At 35.7% G+C, this 22,981-nt stretch overlaps 1 protein-coding gene across 12 annotated transcripts in view; it reads left to right on the top strand.

Moving 5' to 3' along the window:
* Window positions 1-22,981, top strand: part of NAALADL2 (N-acetylated alpha-linked acidic dipeptidase like 2) — a 461,442-nt gene that overhangs the window by 328,652 nt on the left and 109,809 nt on the right. For all 12 annotated transcript variants that reach the window (XM_054074712.1, XM_054074707.1, XM_054074703.1 and 9 more), the window contains 4 exons: window positions 6,792-6,935; window positions 15,297-15,389; window positions 20,961-21,166; window positions 22,727-22,846. In XM_054074712.1, the coding sequence (XP_053930687.1) occupies window positions 6,792-6,935; window positions 15,297-15,389; window positions 20,961-21,166; window positions 22,727-22,846 (563 nt within the window). The remainder of the gene's footprint in view (window positions 1-6,791; window positions 6,936-15,296; window positions 15,390-20,960; window positions 21,167-22,726; window positions 22,847-22,981) is intronic.

Genomic DNA, 22,981 nt, shown 5'->3' with positions numbered 1-22,981 from the left:
TTTGGCACTTGAATTCAGAATGGTCTGTAATAGTTCAGTTTTAAAAGCCACCTCTGTCAAGCTTAGTACAGCAGTTGGGTGTTATGTTCCCTCTCACACACACATACGTAAACAATTCCCTCCAGATTCCAGTTCAAGAACATTGTATAGTTAACGGTCTGGGAAATATATTTTCTGGGAGCAACAAATAGGTACATTTGAAACATAGACTTGCGGATATAGGATTCATTAAGTAGTTTTATTCTAAGAGAAAGTTTTTTAAAAGTCCAAGTGTATGTCTGATACTTAATATTTTGAATTATGCAGTAATTCTGAGAGTCAGAACAATCACTTCAAGCAGTTTTGTTGAATTCCATTTGATTAACATTTTTACATATTTTAGGAAAATACAAAATATCAGTAATATCAGTTGACAGCAACTTTGTTGTAGAATTGTGTATTTTAATCACTAATTTAGTGCGAAGATTTAAGGTTTAAGAAAGAATTGTAGTATTTATTTTTGCGGTCCTTAATAATACTTAGTATTCACTTTTAATACTCGGATAACATGATTGCAGCATTTTCTGGTCAATTTTTCATGTGGCTAATGTTCCTGAGTTTCTGATCGTTTAGCACTGATTATTTCCCACACACATGCTTATGGTGTGAAGTATCTCTGTTCTTAAATTTAAAGAACATAGAAGATGCTTTAGCAGATGTTTTGGTATCAAGAATACCTCAAATAAAATACAACAGCAAAGTTTTGAAGATGCTGGTTTGAATTCAGCGTGCATTCTGTTTGATATCTTTATCAATGATCTGGATGAGGACACCAAGTGCACCCTCAGTAGGTTAACAGATGACACCAAGTTATGCTGGTGTGTTGATCTGCTTGAGGGAAGGAATTGTCTGCGGAGGGATCTGGATTGATGAACTGAGGTCAACTGTATGAGGTTCTACAAGGCCAATTACCAGGTCCTGCATTTGGATCAGAACAACCTCATGCAATGCTACATGCTAGAGGATGAATGGCTGGAAAGCTGCCTGGCAGAGAGGGGGGGGTGGATATTAGGGAAAAAAGTCTTTGCTAAAAGAGTTATCAAGCATTGGAGTCTGCCCAGGAAAGAGGTTGAGTCACCATCCCTGGATGTATTTAAAAGATGTGTAGATGTGGCACTTAAGGACATGGCTTAATGCCTTGGCAATGTTAGATTAAGAGTTGGACTTGATGATCTTAAAGGTCTTTTCCAACCTAAACGATTGCATGATTCAATTGCTGTAGAAGTGTTGTGTAATTTTGCTCTATTTTGGCCACTCCTATGTCATTTTAATGATTAGCCACTGTAACAAGCTAAGCAGATAAGGGGATTCAAAATGGCGAGAGAATTATGAAAAAGTTTTTGGTTTGAGGTTGGTTTTTTTTTTAATTTTTGCCATTTTACTAAATGTTTTTAGAAGGGAAAGGGGATTAATGAGATGGTTTTGCATCAGAGTGTCAAAGCAGTTTTGCTTTTGTGGAATAAATGTGTTGCTTTTTATTCTATTTATCTTAAAAAGAAACAAAACTGACAGTATTTTTAAAGTACCTTAAGTAGACATTAAGACAAGAGTGATTTGCACTAAGAGACAGGAGAGTGACTTTTTTTTTCCTTTCATATTGGGTAAGCACATTTCCTTAAGAGGGACGGAAAAAGATGACAGACGGTTCTAGAGGTATATTTTCTTCTTTTATCAGCTATGGAATTTCTGATTTTATTTTTAATGACAATGAAAATTTGTTTGAAGAGACAGATTTGAGAATATATATCCAAATCTGCATCCACTCCACTGATAAAATGTGATGTAAACAGAATACAGTGAATATATTTAATAAAGAAAAACAATACCTCTATGTCGTAACATTTTTTATCTGCTTGAATAAAATCCTGCAATTTCCTGTGAGTATGGCCACACTCGTGCTAATAGTGCCATTGAAAATTATATAGAAATTGGTATAGATTATAGATAGAATATAGATTGATCATAGGAAAAGGTGTTACTTTGTGGAAGCATTTACTGGAGGAGAAATGTGCAACAACAGCAGCAACAAAAAAAAATCACAGAATTGATGTATAATGCACCGATGTAGCAGTGCAAGTGTTGTCTAAGCAGTATTAACCGAGAGTGTGAAGGCTTAATTGATGGCTACTTTTTGAGTAGGATGAGTTATGTCTGTCTTAAAAATACTGCTTGTGAACAGTACTGTAAGCAGCTGTAGCTGAAAATGTAACAAAATACCTGCTGCATAGCAGGTAGGAGAGTAAAGATGTGGGGTTAGTACCTAGAGCCACCAATCAGCTGATGGAGCTACCAATCAATGATGGAGCTTCCCTGTGTTAGGCACCAAACAGTCCCGTTCAGTCCGGGCATGTGGTTAGATGCAAGTCAGAAAAAACAGAGATTAACTGATTTTACGGGGAAGCATAAAAAAAAATCGTTGCAAATAGCTTCTTTAGAATCAGTGGAAGCCTAACGGCTGTTGAATGTATCCACAAAGTTTAGGGGGAAGCTGTATACAAGTTGAAAGTACAAATATCAATGACTATTATGTGTCAGTTTACACATCTCTGGTTTTGTCATGGTTAATACAAGATCGTGTTGACAAAGGACAGTGTAGAAATGGGAATGCATGAATGGAAGAATACCTGTTTCACAGAAATGCATTGAACCAACTCTTCGCTTTGGGCAATTGAATCACAGAAACATCTTATTTGACCAAACGCTCTTCATTCCATCTTTTATGCTCTCATTTATTCTCATTGTGTGCTGTGAAGTCCTGCTGGGAGTGTCTATTCTCAGCACAAAACTTTGTCAAATTTCCATTAAGCTTAAGGTGAAAGAGTAATGAGCCATTCACTTAAGATATTTCAAAACTAATAACTGCTCTCTTATTAATGCAGGAGAAAGTCAAAGATGTGGCTATGTACAGTTATGGTTCAGTGTTTAGCCAGACTCTGCTTTTCTTCCACGTTTTGGGAGGGACATTATTAAAACCTGAAACATTATTTCAGGTCATAGCAGGAATGCTTTTAATTAATTTTATCAGTAAACTTTTTAGACAGTTTTATTTATTAACTTTTTGTTTTATCAGATCCTGGCAGAGGGTGACTTTAATAAACAGATAACAATGAAATACAATAGTCTGTCCAATCTTTCTCTGAATCTGGAATTTAAATACAAATAAACAGAAAATTGATTCTTATAGCACAAATTTTGTAAAGAAAAATAAATAAAAGTGTGATTGCATAAGACTGTAGAAGCTCTATGTAAAGTGATGTTCTTTTAATTAGAGAAGAATAGCATTGTGACTAAACCTCTACTGTTTCGTGTGCTCTGATTTTTCAGCCTTGACAACAGTCATTGAAAGGATGTAAAATTGTATTTTCAACTGGAATTGAGTGGTATATGTTACACAAGTATTACCATTAAATTCTCCAAGTAAACATTTTTCAAACATCTCAGAATATGTTACCAATACCAGTCGGTAAATTAAGAATGGTAGGTTGCATGTGTGTATCCCAGACTGAGCAGGATGGAGGTTGGTGCTCAAGGTTTGTGCTTGCACTGAAAAAGAAAGCACAAAACACAGCCACTGCAAAAGTAGAAATGTAGTCCTCCCTCTCTGTGCAGAAACTTTCTAATGATCGCATCTTTTTGTGCTCCTAAAATTAACTTAATTGATGAGCATATTTTTGTTCTTGCATTCCAGTATGTTCTCTAGCCTTTCTTGAATTAATACCAATTTTCAGACCTGGCACAGTTAGATAGTTAGACTTGTGTGGAGGAAAGAATTCTGGTTCTTGGAAGATTTCCATGCTATAAAACTAAATTTCATTACAAGTAGAATCTCAAATGTAAATTATTCTCAAAGTGTTTATTGTGCTCACAGATTCTGAATGCACTGTGTGTTCCAAGGAGTTTAGCATCCAGCAAGGAAAGACGAAGCAAGAATCTCCCAAAGTTCTTTTTGATACATTGGTTTCTTTATGAAGTTGCACTGTTTTGCAGCTGGTACACCACCAAGCCCATGTGTATTTAAAAACTGAGTGAGTCTGCTTTAATTAGTAGCCCTGGAAATCTCCAGATTTTTTAGTGTGTGCTGTATTTAACTGGGGAGATTGGTGTTGAATCTTTCACTTCTGAATCGTGATCATGAAGCAGTTAGCTTTTCTCCGTCTCCTAAACAAGGTACTGTCAAGGGAACTAATAAAAGGCTGGTAGAGGGAAAAATACACTTAATTTTTTTATCCTTAGTGTATTTTTTAGTATTAATTCCAATACTGCAGTTTTGTAAATAGTTCTGGAATTTCAATTACTAGAGAATTGTATAAAAATCAGGCTGGGAAAGGATATCAGGAGATCATCTAATCTAGCAGCTTCCCTCAGGGAGCAGATCAACCATATCTACGTCATTCCTGACAGATGTTTGTTTAATCTTTTCTTTAAAAAGATTTTAGTTGTAGAGGTTTTACCACCTGCTAAGGCAAGTCTATATGAGGGCGTCCTATTAGAATGTTTTTCTTCCAGATAATTTAAATCTCTCTGTCTATACTGTAAATATTTTCTCTGTTTTGTTTTGGTTTTTTTTTTTTTATTTCTCCCATACTTCAAATTCTATCTCATATTGTGAAATGATTCATTTTTAAACATGGGAGGTTTTCTCTTGTAAGTTGTTCTCAAAAGTGTATCTGTCGCAGTTTATTCAGGTGTGAAGCTCAAGTTGTGGTAAATGGAGAAAGGAGAGATGCTGTTCATCTGCCATGTTTTGAGCTTCATTGCTGCTGTAATACAGTCTGCAGATTGACAGATAACAGACAGAAAATCATGTCTCAGCTACACATCTCTGATGGACATTTTAAAGTGTTTTTTTTTGGTTCGAGAAACAGACTCTCAAAGGTTGAGCAAACTGATTTTACCATCAAATTACTGAAATAACAACTTAAAAGGATTTGTAACCCTGCCCAACTTTTAAAAGACAAAACTTTTTCTAAATTATCATGTTTCGCACCAGTTTCACCTTTCCACTTAATAATTTGTCTTATCCTTTCAAAGCAAACACTGTTAACATTTACATTGTATATTAGAGCTGAACAACATGTCTTTTTTCCCCATAATTACATGTTACAGCCTTGGCAATTTTTGCATTATGATTAAGAACATACTGTAAGAAGTCTCAGGAGCTTCTAGCACAGTTGTTTGTTGTTTTTTGGGTTTTTTTAAAAGAAGGATGTATGTGAGGAATTTTTTTATATTCTGGTTCATTAACAGCTCTCATAATAGTAATTTTATAGACGTTTATTAGAACATATGCTGCTGACTTCTAGTAGCTTCTTCTCTTCATGATTGTAGTGACATGGAATGTAAAGGATGCCTTCCAGTTGTAAAGAGCTCCAGATCATCAGAAAATGTTGTGTGTTTCATAGAGGTCTCGGAGAGAGGCGTTGTATTCTGGATCTGTAATTGGAAGTTTGAAAATTATTCACTATGGGCAGGTAGATTGCAAGGCTTTTAGAGTTTTGTAGGTTGTTCCGGAGGTTGGTTGTTTTTTGCCCTGTGCTATGAACTGCCTTTCCTTTCTCATTGTGGGCTTTTCATCTGCAAGAACATTCTTATTTTCCATGGGAAAAATGATGCCTTTTTTAGGCCAGCTGAAATAGTTGAGAAAAACAGATGAGCACTTTGTCCTGAAGTACTTCAGAGCATTTCCAAGTGCTGAGTTTGCCTTTATTTTCCAGTTCTGTGAGTTGGACTTCCAAAATATCTTATTACAAACCTTGCTATGCTTAAATGTGTAGTCAAATGTAGAGAAACTCACATTTTTTCAGTTAAAGGGTGGTTTTAGAATATGCATGACTCTGGTTTGTGCTTAAGATCTTAATGCTGTAAATGAAGTATTCTGATGCTTTCTGATCTGTACCTTCCTCTGCTTAACATGTCTGTTTAGAATGCTCTCAATCCAGATCTCCTTCAACTGAGATGTGAACCTTCTATCACAGAAAGGCATTTTCAAAATAAATTATAATTGCCTTAGCTGCATTGAACTCATTTTGCATCAATGACATCATCAGATTTTATTGTTTAAAAGAGGAAGGTGTATATTAAATCTCAGGATTTTTGGTGTATGCAAGGAAGCACATTCCATCAAGTTGCCAGTGTATCGTCAGCGTGGATCATCTGTGGTGTGTTTATTGTCAAAGTTCTCACAAAAACTTGTTTCTGCGATAGCTCGCCCCTTAAACAGTTTTAGTGCTAAGTAGCATAACTTCTGTACAATTTAAACATTTTGGCATCCCTGGCAAAACAAACAGCCTTATGACTAGCAGTAGACAGATACTTATGCGTAATTTCAGGCTGTTTAAATGTCTGCTCTTCCCTGTAAGACTGTGTTCAGTTCTCACTTGAATTTGAAAGTTATTGTTGCTCAGTAATTCTTTCTTTCACTGATTCCTTTAACCACACATCAGTATAATTTGTAGTATTTAAGTCACACAGAATCTAATATCTTCTTGGACTTATTGACAGTTTCTTGTTTGGGAATTGTTCCTCAAATACTATAATATGCACATGTAATTTTGTGGCACGTGTTCTTGAAGGGAGGTTGTTTTGGTTTTGTTTTTTTCCAGTAAGGTAAGTAAAAAAAAGAAATGACTACTTATCTAAATAAATTGGTTTGATCTGTGTTGTAGGTGTTTGCTTATTTTGTTCTGTTGATGCGGAAGAGAAATCTTCTAATTTTCATTTACTAAGTTGCTGTTCTCTTTCTTTCATGTAAGACGGAAGCTACAGACAAAATCGCCCAAACCTCACAACACTGTTAGTACAACCAATTTCTGCAGCACTTGCCAAAAATCTGATTTCCTTACCTGAGGAGACGGTCCAAAAAGATAGGTGTATACGCCTCCAAATGCAACCTACAGGTAATGATTTTTAAATATTCTTTTCTTCTAACTATGCAATGTCCTTCAAAGACTCCAAATCCATTTTCTATAACTGTATGTAACCAAGGGGTTTAACTCATTGTGAGTATGCTTTGCTTAGCTGCTTTGTAGAAAAGACTACAAAAAAAATCTAAAAATTATGCTCCTAAAATCTGATAGATCAAAGTTTTGATTAAAAGAAGTGTGTTCGTATGAGGCATTAAGCTCTTACTTATAGTATAGACTTAAAACCCCCTCTACCTAGGTACCATCCCTAGGGAGATTTTGTTAGGGCTGGTTTATTAGATCTTGTTGTACTACTGAGAATGTGATTTTAACATTAAGGCACCATCAGTGGTATTAAATTTATTCTCTCTCTCTTTTCTGCCTTTAGCATAATAATACTATAATTCTAAAAAGTGATGAGTCTTTCTGTGTTCTTCAATTTGTATCTTCTATTGGAAAAACAATGTATTGTTGACTGAACCTTCAGGCACCTTTTCCTCCAATTTTTGCCAGGAAAACAGTCATCTTGATAAGAACAAAATACCTTGAGTAAAGCTAGATGTAAACAAATAATGTATTCCGAGTATCTCTTCAGAGATAATGCCATTAGCAAAGTCAAACAGATTATTGCTTGAACAAACTTATTGCTGATGTGTAGGAAAAAAAAAGTGAGAATACAGTCTTCTAGCAAAAATATTGCACAGTGTTTCAATGAAGGAAACAACGCCGTTCAGATAACACTTCAGATGAGAGGCATGTTTAAACAGTAATTCTGTGTGGATTTTTGTTTTGTACTAGTCTATCTTTCACCAGAAAAAAAAAATGTATTAAAAAATAGTATATTTTGTTACAGTACCTGTTTAAATGAATTAATTTGAAGCACTGCTCTTGAAACACTAAGGTAAATGAAGTTAGCCACTGTATCCTGTGCTAAATACAGTGATGAGAACAGTAAAAGTAAATCTTAAGGACAACCATTGTACTATTGTATATGTGTCGCATATCTTGTTTATTGCTTTTGGAAAGTTATTGGGGAGACTAGGAATACAATACAACAAGTCGTAAAAAGATTGATTAATTTTATGACTTGTGTTAGCATTTGTAGTTACACATACTAAAAGGCAAGGCAGAATCACCTCATGTTTCATGGCTTAAGCCGTTGTTGGTTAGATATGACTATTGCTCTTCATGCATGGATGGCTAGATATTTTAAAGATGAACCAATCATTCCCACAACCAGTAGAGAAAGACTATATGAACAGGAAAAGGCCATTTTGGAAGGAACAAGTGCTTAGCCATTCCAGGCAGGACACGTGCAGCCTGCTAGTGTTGTAGGAATTTTCAACAGCTGAAGTGCCTAAAGGAAAGCGTGTATTTGGGCTGGCAACTGCATGGTGTCCATTTCTCAGAAAGCTTTCTGTGGAGGCTACAGGACAGAATCACTGAAAGGGTAGCTTATTCTGCCTTTTCTGTGGCAGATGTGACACATCTCTTTTATTTCTCTTTGAAGTCAGGAATTCCATGTGGTGCAAAATTTCTGGAAAGAAACAATATTCCAAGCTGACAGTCCAGTAAAAGTTTTGTGTCTGGTTTCATGTAAAGCTTCTGAACCACAGTAATCCACGTGGGATTTATTAAAAAACCTCTTAATTTATTGAACAACTAGGGTTTATAACAAGAAGCCTTGCATAATTCTGTAATGTGTTATTATATATTTTACCTTGAAATAGTAGTGAAACTATAGATACACCAGAGCATATAGTGCGATGGAGTGTTCGGTAGCGGCCTGAATGGAAGAGATGAAAGACTGTTATCATGATAAGAAATCTTATATAACTATTTATTAATAATAATAGCTCAAGAGAAAGTGCTGAACAGAGTCATGCATATGAGAATAGTGAAGGCTGAATTAGCGGTCTTCCTGTTGATTTGAAGAAGCTTGAGAGAGTTTTCACTTCTGACTTAGAACTCATCACTTATCTGTCAAAAGAGGTGAACAAGCAATTCAGATGATTGGTTGGCTTAAAATTTGTTAGAATAAAATGATCATCATTCTCTCATCAGTATGTTTCAAAAAGCTGAACAGCAGATTCATGAGTAATGATTAAACATTTATATATAGTTTTCTCACATTGCCTCTTTTTTCCCTTAGCCTTGCAGTTTTCAAGAGACATAATGTGACAGAGGGAGTGGGAGGATATGGAGGGAAACATCCGAGATATATCAAATGCTTAGAACCTACAAAGCAAATAGTGGGAATTGAAGTTAGTTATTAGTTTTGTGTTAGTTGAAGTGAGTAATTAGCTTTGCTTTCTGTTTAGTGTGGTGCATCATTGTTAATCCTCATTAATCTGAACCTATGTGCTCCTGTGAACTTCTTCAAAAAATCGAGTAATTAGAAGGAATTTGAGAGTGTATGTTTGTAGAGCAGCTCTGTACTTCTGAAATGATCTTGTTTTTACAGAAAATTGCTCGGATATTTGCTAGAACATTGTGAAGATTGCTAAAAAACTACAGCATTCCTATAAGCATAAATTAAGAAAGCTTTTGCTGTATTGCAATAAACTTTCTTTGGTTTTAGTGATGTTTTCTGCCAGGTGGTAGATTTCAGTCTGGTGCAGATCATCCATTCTCAATAAATCTCTTGAGCATTTAAAGTAATTCTATCTAGTGGAATTTAATACATCACTTTTTCATCACTAATAGTCTTAAATGGCAAGCCTGATAGCCTAGAAGTCTGGTAGTTAAAAACGCTAGAGATATACATGTAATTTTTCTCTATGGCTTTAAGTGTGAGGTTTTATACTCATATGATTCACATCTGAGAAGACAGAAGATGAAAAAGATCTAGAATTTCACTAGTCATCAGTCACTAGCTGTCTATTGCAGGAAGGCAAACCTGAGGATTTCACTGATCAATTTGCATAATCAATGTCAAGCTTTCATTGTCATATGGTATGTAAAGAAAAGAACGACATATTGTTTGGAGTATGAATGGAACCCTGAGGATTTTGAATTACCAGACTTGTAAATGGGGAGAACGGATGTTAACAGAAAAGCTCTCGCCTGAGATCCTGTCTAGAACTTGAGAAAAATAAGATAACTTGGTATATGAGAAGTGTGTTCACATGGCTAAGTATTAGGTTGGTGCAAAAATAACCACTGTTTTTAATCTCATCAACTTTAAAGCAGTATATCTCTGCTTAGAATAAAATTTATTAATCTCATGAAGAACCATTAGAATATATGTATTTTGCGAACAAGAAATAAGTCTATTCTGGTAGCGTAGAATGCTGGAGTCCTGGAGCTGATGAATTCTTCAACGGTGTTTTGAGGTCCTATTTGGTTATGGGAAACCTTCTGTTGCAGACAGTTGTTGAGGTGCTTGAAAAGGTGGTAATTGGTGGGAGAGAGGTCTGGTGACTAAGGCAGAGTTTTGTACATGAATATTCTACAGAGTCATTTGTGAGACATGCAGTTAAGCGTTGTCATGAAGAACTAGTCCTTTTTGATTGCCCATAGCTTGCTACCTGTCAGAACAATGGAAGAATACCATATTTAATAAACTCTGGCTATGCCATCATACAATATGATAGCACTGTGCAAAGAATCCCATAATTTCAAAGTATTTGCACAATGCTGAAAGTTAATCCAAGAAAATAAATAGAGCAAGATACCAGGATGTTTATGGCAGTGCATGTTACTGTATCTACCAAATTTGAATTAAATGTACATAACAGTAGAAATATAACATATAGCTTGTTGGTATTTCAAAGTAGTACATGTTAAATAGGGAAGCCAGGTGTAATACAGACATACTACATAGTAAAACTTACAAACATTTGAATTTTCTTTTTGTGATTGCTTTAAATTTTGTTATCTTTTTAAACAGAAGTTCATGAAAGGAATTAAGCATAAATAGCGTGAAGCACTTTTTAATTTATCTTCTCTATACTCCTACCTGAAACCCTCAAGAGTTTTTCTACCAGAATTCTAATTGGTCAAGTTATATTTTCAGAATTCTTCTGTCCCATTATTTTTCTTTGTGAGGCTTCGGGTTTATTTGCTGTAAAGCAGTTAAGGAATCTCTCAAAATAGTATGAGGTTATGAAATCCAACTCTACAATATGAAACATTCTCAAAATTCCTAACTATCTTTGATACTGAGTGTGACACATTCATGCTCTATCTCAGTAGGCTATACCAGTTTAGAACTTTATTTTAGACATCACTTATTTTCAAAAGGTTTTCATCTGAATATGTTTGTTGTTGGATTCCATGTTGTAAGGCAGAAAATACGACCAAATAGCAAAAATTTTATTCATTGAACTCTTCAAACCAAGACTAGTCTTGAGAACTCAAGACCTATGAATACACATTTTGAAAGGAGAATATATTGTTAGTAGGCAACATGGTTGGTTAATCATATAAAAATCTAGTAGGGAAAAAAATTAAAGATACTAGATTTCAGAAACACTGAATCTAGATGGTGTATTGCTTATAATAAAGAAAAAAATTGGTAAAGGCGTTTTGTTACATGAATATCTGTATAGGAGTTTTGATGTGTTCCTGCACAATAAGTTTATTATTCAATAATACAGTACATTGTCATGGATGCGGTATCTTTTGTGTATGCAATTTGGTAGTATAGCACAAGATTTCTAGATTTCCTAACGAGTGCTAGGAATTTTACTCGGTTATTCTAGAAAATCTGTAATGAAAATGAATATTTTTGTGTCAAATGACAGCAAAATCTGCTGTTACATACATTTTAATGTATACTTATAGTGATGTATTTATCAGAGTATTCCAAATATTATGTACCAGTTCAAATTTTTCTGTATAGTATCACCAAGTGAATATAAGAAATCAGTGCTTATTTGTTATATGTAAATAGCTTGTGGTACTTCTACATTGAACGCAGTTAGTTCTTGATTGTATTATTGTTTTCTGTGATATTTGATGTTATTTAAAGCCTCAGATCTTGAGGCAAATAACTATGAAAAGAGTAGCTTTCATTATTAAAAAACTATTATCCTTTGGGGGGTCTGAAAAACTTGGTAGTGTGTGATCAGAAAGTTGGCATTTGAGTTATTAGACCTTCATGTAAGGCTTTAGAATGACTGGAACGAGAAATCTGTTAAATGTAACTTTATCCCGGCTACTTCAGCTCACTAATTAATATGCCCATGAATTCTTGATGATATTTGAAAACTTTGTGATATCAAACTGATATATTTTTATTCAGGTGTGGTTTCTATTGCTTTCAGCAGGAATTATATATATGCTAAAACCTGGGTTGCTTGAAGTTATTCAATATACCTTGTTTCTGCAATCTTGTGAAATAACTTTTGGTTTTATGATCCAAGAATTATCTAAATTCGTGGATCCATTGAGTACTTGATACTTCTATGCTGGAGTTAATTGTGCATGTAGGCAAATTTTTGTATATGAGAAGCAAAAATATTGTCAAAAGAGTCTAACTTTCAAACCTGAGTCCCAAATGATGCTTTTTTACAATTCGGTACTCAAAGGAATGCTCAGAAAATGGTCTGATTATAGTTGCTTAGTATGATCAAGATTAAGGAATTTAATCAACATGTTTAAAATTGGGTCCAAGCTGATACTCGTCTGTGTTAGTATGAGCTTTGAATAAAGTTATAAGCAAGAAAAAGAAATACAATTCATTTTGCAGGCTACAAGTAGTAGCTTTTGCTCATCTGAAGTTTAAAAACTGTCAATCAAAAGAGTGGGAAATAACCATGCATTTCTAAAAATAAGTATGTAATTGTGAGTGGAGAAGGTAGTAATTTTGTGTGAGACAATTTACTGATTTCAAATCAGGAAGCAAATGAATAAATAATATTCTCAATAAGTACTTTTCTTCTATTCCAGAAGTAGGTTTTGACTTACATAAACTCAAAAATATATCCCAGATAATGTTAAGCTGGTGTCCTCGTGTTTTTCCAGAGCATACAGAGAACAAAGAGAGAAAGTTGTCAAGATCTTTAAAATACAGAATTAAGAAGAGAGGTTTGTTGTCAGAACTGTTTAAAGGAGATTAAATTTTGCTTCTGCTCTATACTCCAAAGAGTACTTTAGACTTTTCAGGTGCTGTAGGAAGCCCTTAAGCCCAAGTCACTTCAGGGTAACTACTGTTACACGACTAGTAGCTTGAATATCTGATGGTGGAGCATGTGTATTGCCAGAAGTTAATTTTCTGTTTCTTTGCTGTTACTTGAAGACTGGATAGCTGATGTTGATTAAAGAAAAACAATTAAGTCAGTTGTCTTCAAGTGGATTCATCTTCTTTTTATTGGAAGTGGGCCCAAAAGGAATATATAGCTGAAGTTTTTTAGAGTTAAAAAATGAAAGGAAATCAGCTTGGGCTTGAAAATCTTTTTTTTTAAGCAGAGAAAATTTGCTCTAAGATGGTTGTAGTTGAGAAACCGCAGCAGCAAGTAGCTTGTGCAGATGAAATTTAAACTGCTTAATAAACGTGGATGCCATGAGTTGTTTTCACATTGCTTTAAAAGATCAGCAAAAGAACATAGATGACAGTATAGTGCTGGAAATGCTTTGGATTTTTTTTTTTTAAATTCTAGAATAATATCTGTAGATTTATAGAACAAACACAATTCATCATCACATGATGTTAAGAATCCTTACAGTATCTTACGTCAGGCCAGAGTTAATTCCAACTCAAACCCCAATATATGCACGACACTTCAAAATATTAAGTTGCTGTGAGTGATTATTGCAAAATAGTGTCAACTATTAGTTAACACTAGTTAACTGTGCTCGACTTGCATTTTCTTTACTGTCCTGTTCTAGCAAAAACAGAGTTGTCACATAGCGGACACCTCTATTGATAACGGAGGATGTTTTGTCTGAGTAAAAAGTAGGATAATGCTAGTAATTAAAAAAAAAAAAACAAACCAAACCCAAACAAACAAGGAAAGAACCTAGCAGCTGATTTGCTTTTTTCAAGTATTAGTGAAGAGCAGTGAATGAAGATATATTGGATTTTGTTCTGAGAGAACTTTAAAATCAATTTACCAGATGAAGTACAAGCAAATGAACCTTGATGAACAGCATGGTAGAAATGTAGTGTTTTTCCTTTACATGTTGCAGTAAACGCCCTCCTGATGTATTCCACGCATCTCAGGAAACAAAGCCAGAAAACAAACTGTTAAAAGAATATCTGTGGAAGATAACGAGCAAAATGATGAGTGGAATATTTTAATGTTGGTGTTCAACAGTTGGAATAGGGACATTGAAGGAGTTCTGTCTCTAAGATGCCTTTAAACACAGGTGTGCCTCGGGGTGGTGCAGCGCTCTGGATGTCAGAGAACTTCCCTGAAGGTCTGGGGTGACACAGTGCTTATTGCCAGACAATGGCTAGCATTTAAGTTAGAGCAGTTTAAGACATTTTCACTTTTCCTGGATAGAAGTTATGACCTTTCAGATGAGATGAATGTTAGGATAGTGTATTGTAATGCAAACAAAACATTTTAAAGGTATGAACAGTAAGCCCTTTTGTTTCTATTGCCACAAACTGCAGGAGTTAGTCTGGTTAATGTGTCCTAAGTGGAGGACAGAAGGAACGAGTTATTCTCAGCAAAGGAGAGTTAATTTTTTTAAGCTCTCTTAACTGAGACATTTACTTTTCTGTGGCTTTATCCTGTGCTGCAGTCTCAATTGGCATTGCAATGCTGGCAAGTCCTTATATATTGGCAGGTTTTGGAATTTTTCTACTTTTGTATTTACACAATTTCCTCAGTTGCTGCCAGCTAAGCCAACAATATCTGCCTTCTGCTGGCAGGAGTTCACAAGTATATCACCAAAGGCTACGCTGGTAAAGTGATTAGCAGTGCAGAGGTCTAACTTTTTTCCTGTCTGAGTTTGTGTAGGGGGTTTTCTCCGGAAGAATAGTGTAATATAAACCAGGTGTAGTTTTGTGAATGTTATTGAAAGATTGACGTGGCTGAAGGATTTGGTGAGAAAACCCTATAAAGATTAAGACTAATTTCCTTATCGTAGAATTATGTAAATCCTAGTTTGTTTGGTTTTTTCCCTCTGTTTTATGTGAATTGAATGATCTCTTAACTCATGGAGAGAGATCTGTCTTGAGAGTCCAGCTTTAAACTCTGTGGCTAAAATGGGTCTAAGAAAATAATGGAATATTTCATGTTTTAAACTCTAGTTCCTCTTCAGTGGTTTTTTTTTAAATTTGATTTTACATCTTTGTTTTAGATGTCATGAATTTATAACACAGACTCTGGACTTCTTGTCTGGATAACCAAGTTTAAAGTTTTCTTTGTCTTCATTTTTTTCCTTTTTATCTTTCAACAGGGAAAACAATAATCAGTCTGAATATTCAGTCAATCCCAACTTACAAGACAATTTCTAATGTTATTGGATATTTAAAAGGAACTGTATTTCCTGGTAAGTAGACCTTTATCATTTGTATCAGTTATTTGTTTCATGATGGCTGGGAGTCTCAGCTGGGATCTGTTTTGCCCGGTAGGGCACAAACAGAGAGGAAGGAGAGCACCGTTGTAATCATTTAGTGGTTTGATTTATGACCAAACAGAACATGAGGGTTAAACAGAGAATGATCTCAAGGGGATATTATAGTTACAATAAGCTTTTTTTTTTACAGAATATGTAGGAATTACACGTAAACCACAGAAAGTATGAGCAATATGTTAGGGTGCACTGTGTTGTGTGATTTGAATTAATAGGCAAACTGTCTATACGACTTCAGAAAAGGTTTTGAATTATTTTTTAATACTAGCAGAATTTATGATAAATAAAACTCTGCTTCATGTCCAGAATTTCCCTATGTAACTCGAATGTCTGACAGAAACCAAAGTATAAGGCAGTCTTATTTCTGCATTACTTAAGAATCTAATATCAAATCTAATATCTAATATCATTATATTTTACAAAGATCTGTGACTAAATTATTAACCACACTTGCTGCAGCCTTATTTTGTGTTACAATCATACTATAAGCTAGTTTTATACAAGTTTATGAATAATAATAACTAGTGTTATGTATGTCTAAATTAAACAAAAAGATTCTGTGTGCAATTGTGACTTAACTCACAACCCCCCTCCCTCCTTTGACACTGTATGGAGTTAATACAATAATCGGCACATCATAGGAATGAAGATAATTATGAGCATATTCTGTCTGCAAGTGAATTTGCCTAAAAGTTGAAGGGTTTCTGCAACATAAATGAACCCTATGCTGGTTATTTACATAGTGCAAAATGTTGTAGACCCAATCCAATTCCTAATGTACATATATATCATCAAAACTTTATCACGTTTGCCTTGATTAATACTCTTTTATTAGGTTCAGAAGAAAGGTTGCATTTTTTTTTACAGTCCCTTAGGTGGTGGGCCAGTCATTTCATATTTTCATGAGCTAATGAAGGAGGTAGAGAAGATTTAGCTTTATTCCTATTAGTGAAATAATGACTCAGTCTTGTGTGTGCTGAATACTGTGCTTTTCACCAGAGTAGTTTTTTAAACAACATAGACGACAATTAGCACAGTGAATTTAATTTCAATAAAGGATTTAATTTCCTTCAAGAATTTGAAGTTACTAGTCTGCTATTGCTAATGTTTTGAAAATAGCTGTCAATAAATTTGAAAGATAGAAACTGCCATGTTTAGACGTTCTGTCTAATGAATTGTGAAACAAAAGCAAGATAAAGAATAAAAAGCATGCATCAGTTTCTGTTTAATAAATTCTTTATCTTCCCTATACCTGAATCTTTCATCTTATTATTGCATTCTTAATAACATGCCGCTTTTTAAAGGTTTCTCAGCCCATGTTTAACTTTAAGAATTTAAGAGTATATAATCAAGTGAAGTCACTAGCACTACCCAGATGCCAACAGTTTTATAGGATCATAGAATCATAGAATAGTTTGGGTTGAAAGGGACCTTAAAGATCATCCAGTTCCAACTCCCCCTGCCACGAGCAGGTACGCATCCCACTGGCTCAGGCTGCCGAAGGCCCATCCAACCTGGCCTTGAACACCTCCAGGGATGGGGCATAGACAGCTTCCCTGGGCAGCCTGTGCCAGTGTCTCACCACTCTCATAGTGAAGAAATTCTTCCTAATGTCCAGTCTAAATCTGCCCCTCTCCAGTTTATACCTATTGTCCCTAGTCCTATCACTACAAGCCTTTGTAAACAGTCCCTCCCCATCTTTCTTGTAGCCCCTTTCAGGTACTGGAAGGTCACTATAAGATCTCCTCAGAGCCTTCTCTTGTGCAGGCTCAACAAGCCCAGCTCTCTCTGCCTGTCCTCATATGGGAGGTGCTCCAGCCCTCTGATCATCTTTGTAGCCCTCCTCTGGACCCATTCCAAAAGGTCCATATCCTTCTTATGTTGAGGATTACAGAACTAGACACAATATTCCAGGTGGGGGTCTCACAAAAGGGGAATAGAGGGGCAGAATCACTTCCCTCACCCTGCTGGCCACGCTTGTTTTGGTGCAGTCCAGGATATTGTTGACCTTCTGGGCTGTGAGTGCATATTGCCGGCTCATGTCGAGCTTCTCATCGACTGGCACCCCTAAGTCCTTCTCTGCAGGGCTGCTCTCAAGCACGTCATCACTGATCATGTACTGAAAAAGGGGATTGCCCCAACCCAGGTGCAGGACCCTACACTTGGCCTTGTTGAACCTCATGAGGTTCTCAGAGGCTGACTTCTCCAGTCTGTCCAGGTCCCTCTGGATGACATCCCGTCCTTCTGGTGTGGCAACTATACCACTCAGCTTGGTGTCATGCGCAAACTTGCTGATAGCACACTCAATCTCACTGTCAATATCATTGATGAAGATATTAAACAGCACCAGTCCCAGTAAAGACCCCTTAAGGGACACCACTTGTCATGGATCTCCATCTGGATTTTGAGCCATTAACCACTACTCTCCGAATACGACCATCCAACCAGCTTCTTATCCACCAAACAGTCCACCCATCAAATCCATATCTCTCCAATTTAGAGAGAAGGATGTCGTGGGGGACTGTATCAAAGGCTTTACAGAAGTCCAGATAGTTTGTCCCATGGATGTCTTGCTGAACAAGAGCCACTGCAGCTGGCTTCTAACATAGGCACCAGTTAACCATGTAACGCACCATGGATAACATTTTGTACAGTATCTTTGTGGTTGATACTCTAGCCATGCCCTCTCAACTGATTTGAGTGCTTGATTTTTTCATGGCATTGATTTTCTGTTATTTTGATAGGGTTTTGCTAGTTTCATACAACTGAATTATTCACCTTTATGTTCCCATAAATGCAGGAAGAAAGCAAAATGTATCTTTAGTGCTTAATGAAAGACTGCAGAGTATCACCAAGAGTGGATTATTATTTTACTTAAAGGCCTTCCAGCATGCATGCAAACGTATACATAGAGGTGATCTTGTCTGACATTTGATCTGAGGAGTAACAATGAGCATCTGAATTTCAATCAAGGTATTAAAAGATTTAGGAGCAGAAGAAGTATGATAGGTGATAGCCTTTTAAAACCTGAAAAACATAACACTGGTTTTGTAGCTCTATTGAACATGGTAGAAAATGGGGTGTATAACAAGAGAAGACACTATAAATTCATTCCTTTTTGATGATAAATCCCTGTTCTCCAGCCCATCATTACCCTGAACGCTATCCCATCTTAAAACTTGCAAAAGTATTTGATGGGTAATTTCTCTCTCGCTCTCTAGTCTTCTCTTTCTCTTTTTTCTTACCATGTCATCTCTTTCTCTACATGCCTCAGAAAATGATTATGAGAAAGGACAGCTGCTGCCTCTGTGAGCATGACCATCCTTTCACCTATGTTTCACCTATGCTTTTCTTATCGTCATTTGCTTCAGGGTATTGCCTCTATTCAAGCGGGAGAGGTATGCAAAGGTGAGGAATTTCATGGGAGGCACCAGCTGTTATGTTTTCCCCATGTTTGTTCAGCTGGCATCTCCTACAATAAGTTGCTGCTTGTAGCTTTCTTCTCCATCTAAACGTCCTATACTATTTTGCACTCTCTTTCCACTTCCCTTTGCATATGTTTTTCATAGATTGAACAGAGGTTGTAATATGGGGCAAGCACTGATCCTGTCTGACCACCTCGTGTTAGTGGCATTTCCTCTAATGGCTTAGAAACCTGTAAGGCCATTCATTTCTGTTGCCGGTTCGTAACATGAAGTGACTTGACGATCCTATAATTTTTCACTGCCAGTGCAACCTTTAATTAAAAATCTCAGGGTGCAACACAGAATTTGCAATATTATGTGATTTAGAGTGTGTTTTGTTGCATGAAATTATTATGTGCATATAAATTTACTTTTTGCATATCTGCTTTTCAAAAGAAATTATCTTTTTCGTACCTGTACAGCCCCCAAGCAGTTGATGTAAAATGTTATGTTATTGGTGCATAACAAATCCTCTGTTCGTAAAGCATTTTTGATTCCTTATAAAACAATATTGCCTTATATTTTGTTGAACAAAACTGGTAAAAGTCCAGTTCGATAGAGAATGTTTTTATAGTCAAAGTATGTTAGTATTTGGTTAAAATTATTTCTAGGCAGCAGTCACTGCAAAGAAATACTGAAGAGTAGGTATTTAATTTTATAAACAATACAAAACCTGGGCATTTTACCACTTATATGTTGCTACATTCCAGCGTACTGACAACGATGATTAAAGAATACTGTCAGAAAACCAAAACTTTTTGCTCTTTTTGGAACCCAGATAACACCCTGAGATTGTTGTGGATCTGACATCACTAGATAGCTATTCTGTTCTCTATCGGTATCCTAAAATATGGAAAAAACACCTTTAAAAGTCTAGAAACACCTGTAAAGTCACCTTTAAAAGTCTAGATCTGGACCAGAAAGAGACTTTACTAACTATCAGAACGTAATCGCTAAGCAGCCCTTCAAAGAGGCTCCAGTTTGTGAATTTGTCTCGCACAGAAGGTCTAATAGTTTATCAATTCATTCAGCATAACCCTGTATAGAATTCTTGACACACATCAGTCACGCTAGTCCATGTGGTTTCATACCAGAACTTCCTTTTGGAATAAAATAAGGTTCTTTACACTTGTGAGGTAATATTTAGCTTATATGTTATGCCTTGAGAGATGAAGATTTAATTTAATTCTTCTGAAAAAAAAGGGGACTTTTTTTTTTTTCTGAGTAAGCATAGGCATGTTCTTTATTTCCAGTTGAAACTTTTTGCTTTTAATTTTATAAAATACTTTCTTCCACTGTCATCAAAGTTGCTAGGTCTGACTTACCATTCTTGTATCATTCATTATCTATTCCTCTGTCATGTCTTCTCTCTAAACCTGCAATCCAGGTCTTTTCAATGTCTCCTTACATGGAAGTCTAAGTCCTGATAAATAACCATTCTGGCCACCAGCTTCTCAGCTGCTGTTCCTGCAAAGTCTTTTTTGAGATAGGGTGGTGAGCACTGAACACAGTCTTCCAGGTGAGGGAGTACTAATACTTTGTGTATTTTCGGTGTTTCTCATTGTACTACCGCACCTTTTGTTTTCTTTTTTGGGTACTAATATCTGTTGAATCTAGAGTTTCCTGCTTATTCATTTGTGTTTTTTCCTAAAACTGTAACATAAGCATGCAACTTTATTAGATTATCTGTAGGATGAAATCTTGGCTGTAAAAATTGTGTATATGAGGTTTATAAGACGAGTGAGTAATAAGCAAACAGTGGAGGCAAGAGCACAGGGATTAAATTAGGAAAGTCCATGCATATATTTATTTGCAAGTTTATTTTTTACTACTTACAGTTTTATGTATTTCTATTTTATAATTATCTTGCACATAATCATATAAATTTTTGTTGATGGTTTTATTTTCTGTTAATGATATTACAGACTACTAATGCAGTTATCTTTTAGGCTTTTTAAATTCTTTTAGTGCTAGTATCCATAACAAATAAGATTCTCGTCTGGTTTTTTTTTCCATGTTTCAGACAGATATATCATCGTTGGTAGTCATCACAACAGTCTGAATAATTATGGTGGACAAGCATGGGCCAGTAGCACTGCTATCATCACAGCATTTATACAAGCCTTGATGCTGAAAGTTAAGAGAGGGTGGAGACCTGACCGGACCATTGTTTTCTGCTCATGGGGAGGAACATCATTTGGGAATATTGGTTCATATGAATGGGCAGAGGTAAAATAATTTTAGAAAGACTCATTGCAATACTGATTACTTTTGTTGAAAGCATGAAAACAGTATGAAGTTACAAAATAGAAATTATAGTTCGTTAAGTGGTCTGTGACATATGTCTGCATACAATGTTCTTGTACTCCATAGCAAATGCAGTGAAAAGATCTATAGAGGCAGGTTTTGTAGAACATAGCACGCGTGGTAATGAATGACAAGTTGTTCCCATAGCTATGAAGGCTGCATATACAGCACCTTTGTGAGATGATTCCCCTCCCTAATTCAGCAGAGGACTATAAAAGAGGGCATTGCCAGTGTGTGTGTGTGTTGGGGAGGAAGGGGAAGGGGTAAAGCACCTCAAAAAACAGACCTAGGCCCAGGAGTACCTTAGAGGGCTTTTTCTCCTTCTTGGGGGTTCAACAGTTACTAATTTTTAACTGATAGACTGAGTTTGGGGAGAACTGAATTAAGATCACGTTGAATGAAAAGAGCTTTACCGTGGTTCAGGTTACTTACATAAACATTTTGCTGTTTCCATGGCTAGTGCTAATTCACTTTCCACATATTTCTGTGAAGGAGTTAGATACAATCTGACACAGACAATTCCTTGGGCTCCTGCTTTCAACAGAATAGTAATCAGCTTACTGAAAGAAAATACCTCATCAGAGTATTGTTGATTGTACATGATTATAGTAGACTTGAGTTAATAAATTAAAAGAATAGCTATCAGATATGTTCATGGCTGCTGAGACAGAACAGTAGATAAAATGAAGAGTTAATTGTTTTTTAAGATGCGTGAGAAGCAGCTAGCTCCCATTGAAGTTTCATACTTCCAACATGATTATTCTTCAAAAACAAGATGGGGTGAAAAAAATCAAATTGAAAAGATCCAGGCTGGAAGCAAAATTTGTTTAGTTCCACTTCAAGTCAGCTTTACATCAGATGTAATTGTGTTACACCCCTTCTGTTCGATATAAAGAGCCAATTCATGCAAAGAGTAACTCATTACCGAGAAGGCAAATGGGATCTTTTTTAAAAAGAAATAATAATTGAAACAGTTCTTATATAGTATTTTTGTAGTCTAAAACATAATAAAATGAAAACACGTTTCATCTAGTGTTACGAAATTAAAAAAATAAAGCTATGGAATTCAAACCTGAATTTGGTCTCTAAGTTTGAGTACATTTTACTGTTGATAATGATTGCTTTTGAAGTTTGTCTTCTGTCAGGCATAAGTTTAAAAGGCCTTCATGTTGTTTCACAGTATATAATGTTTTCATTTTTGGCCTTACAAGTATAGTCATTTTTAATTCCTTCTAGGCCTGTTGGTGTTTTGTTGAGATGATGTGTGAAATGGAATTACAACTCCTACTATATAGAGAAATAACACTAGAATATCCTTTGAAGTTCTTAACAGCATATTGTAAAAAGTAGTAGTTAAGTACTACTTAAGGAATCATAGAGAAAAAAAATAGGGTGCAGTTTTTCCCTAGAAGGAACTGAGAGAAAAAAACCAAGTCTTAATTATAAAGATGCATAGTAACCATTGCTCTGCTTGTGTTGTAGGATCTCAAGAGAGTTCTTCAAAGAAATGTTGTGGCTTACGTTAGCCTGCATAATCCAGTCAGAGGCAATTCAACTTTACACCCTGTTGCATCCCCTTCTCTTCAGCAACTGGCAGCAGAGGTTAGAAATAAAATACTTACTTTGTCATGTGGTTTATGAGGTTACTTGGTTAACCCCCTTGATGTCGCTCTGTTTAGATAACTATAGGTGGAGGTTGTTTTGTTTAAGCATTTTAACCTCACAAATACACATCAA

Source organism: Cuculus canorus, chromosome 9, assembly GCF_017976375.1.
Source record: "Cuculus canorus isolate bCucCan1 chromosome 9, bCucCan1.pri, whole genome shotgun sequence".
Lineage (NCBI taxonomy): Eukaryota > Metazoa > Chordata > Aves > Cuculiformes > Cuculidae > Cuculus > Cuculus canorus.
Note: the sequence above shows the minus strand (reverse complement) of the source record. Positions and strands in the feature narration are given on the sequence as shown.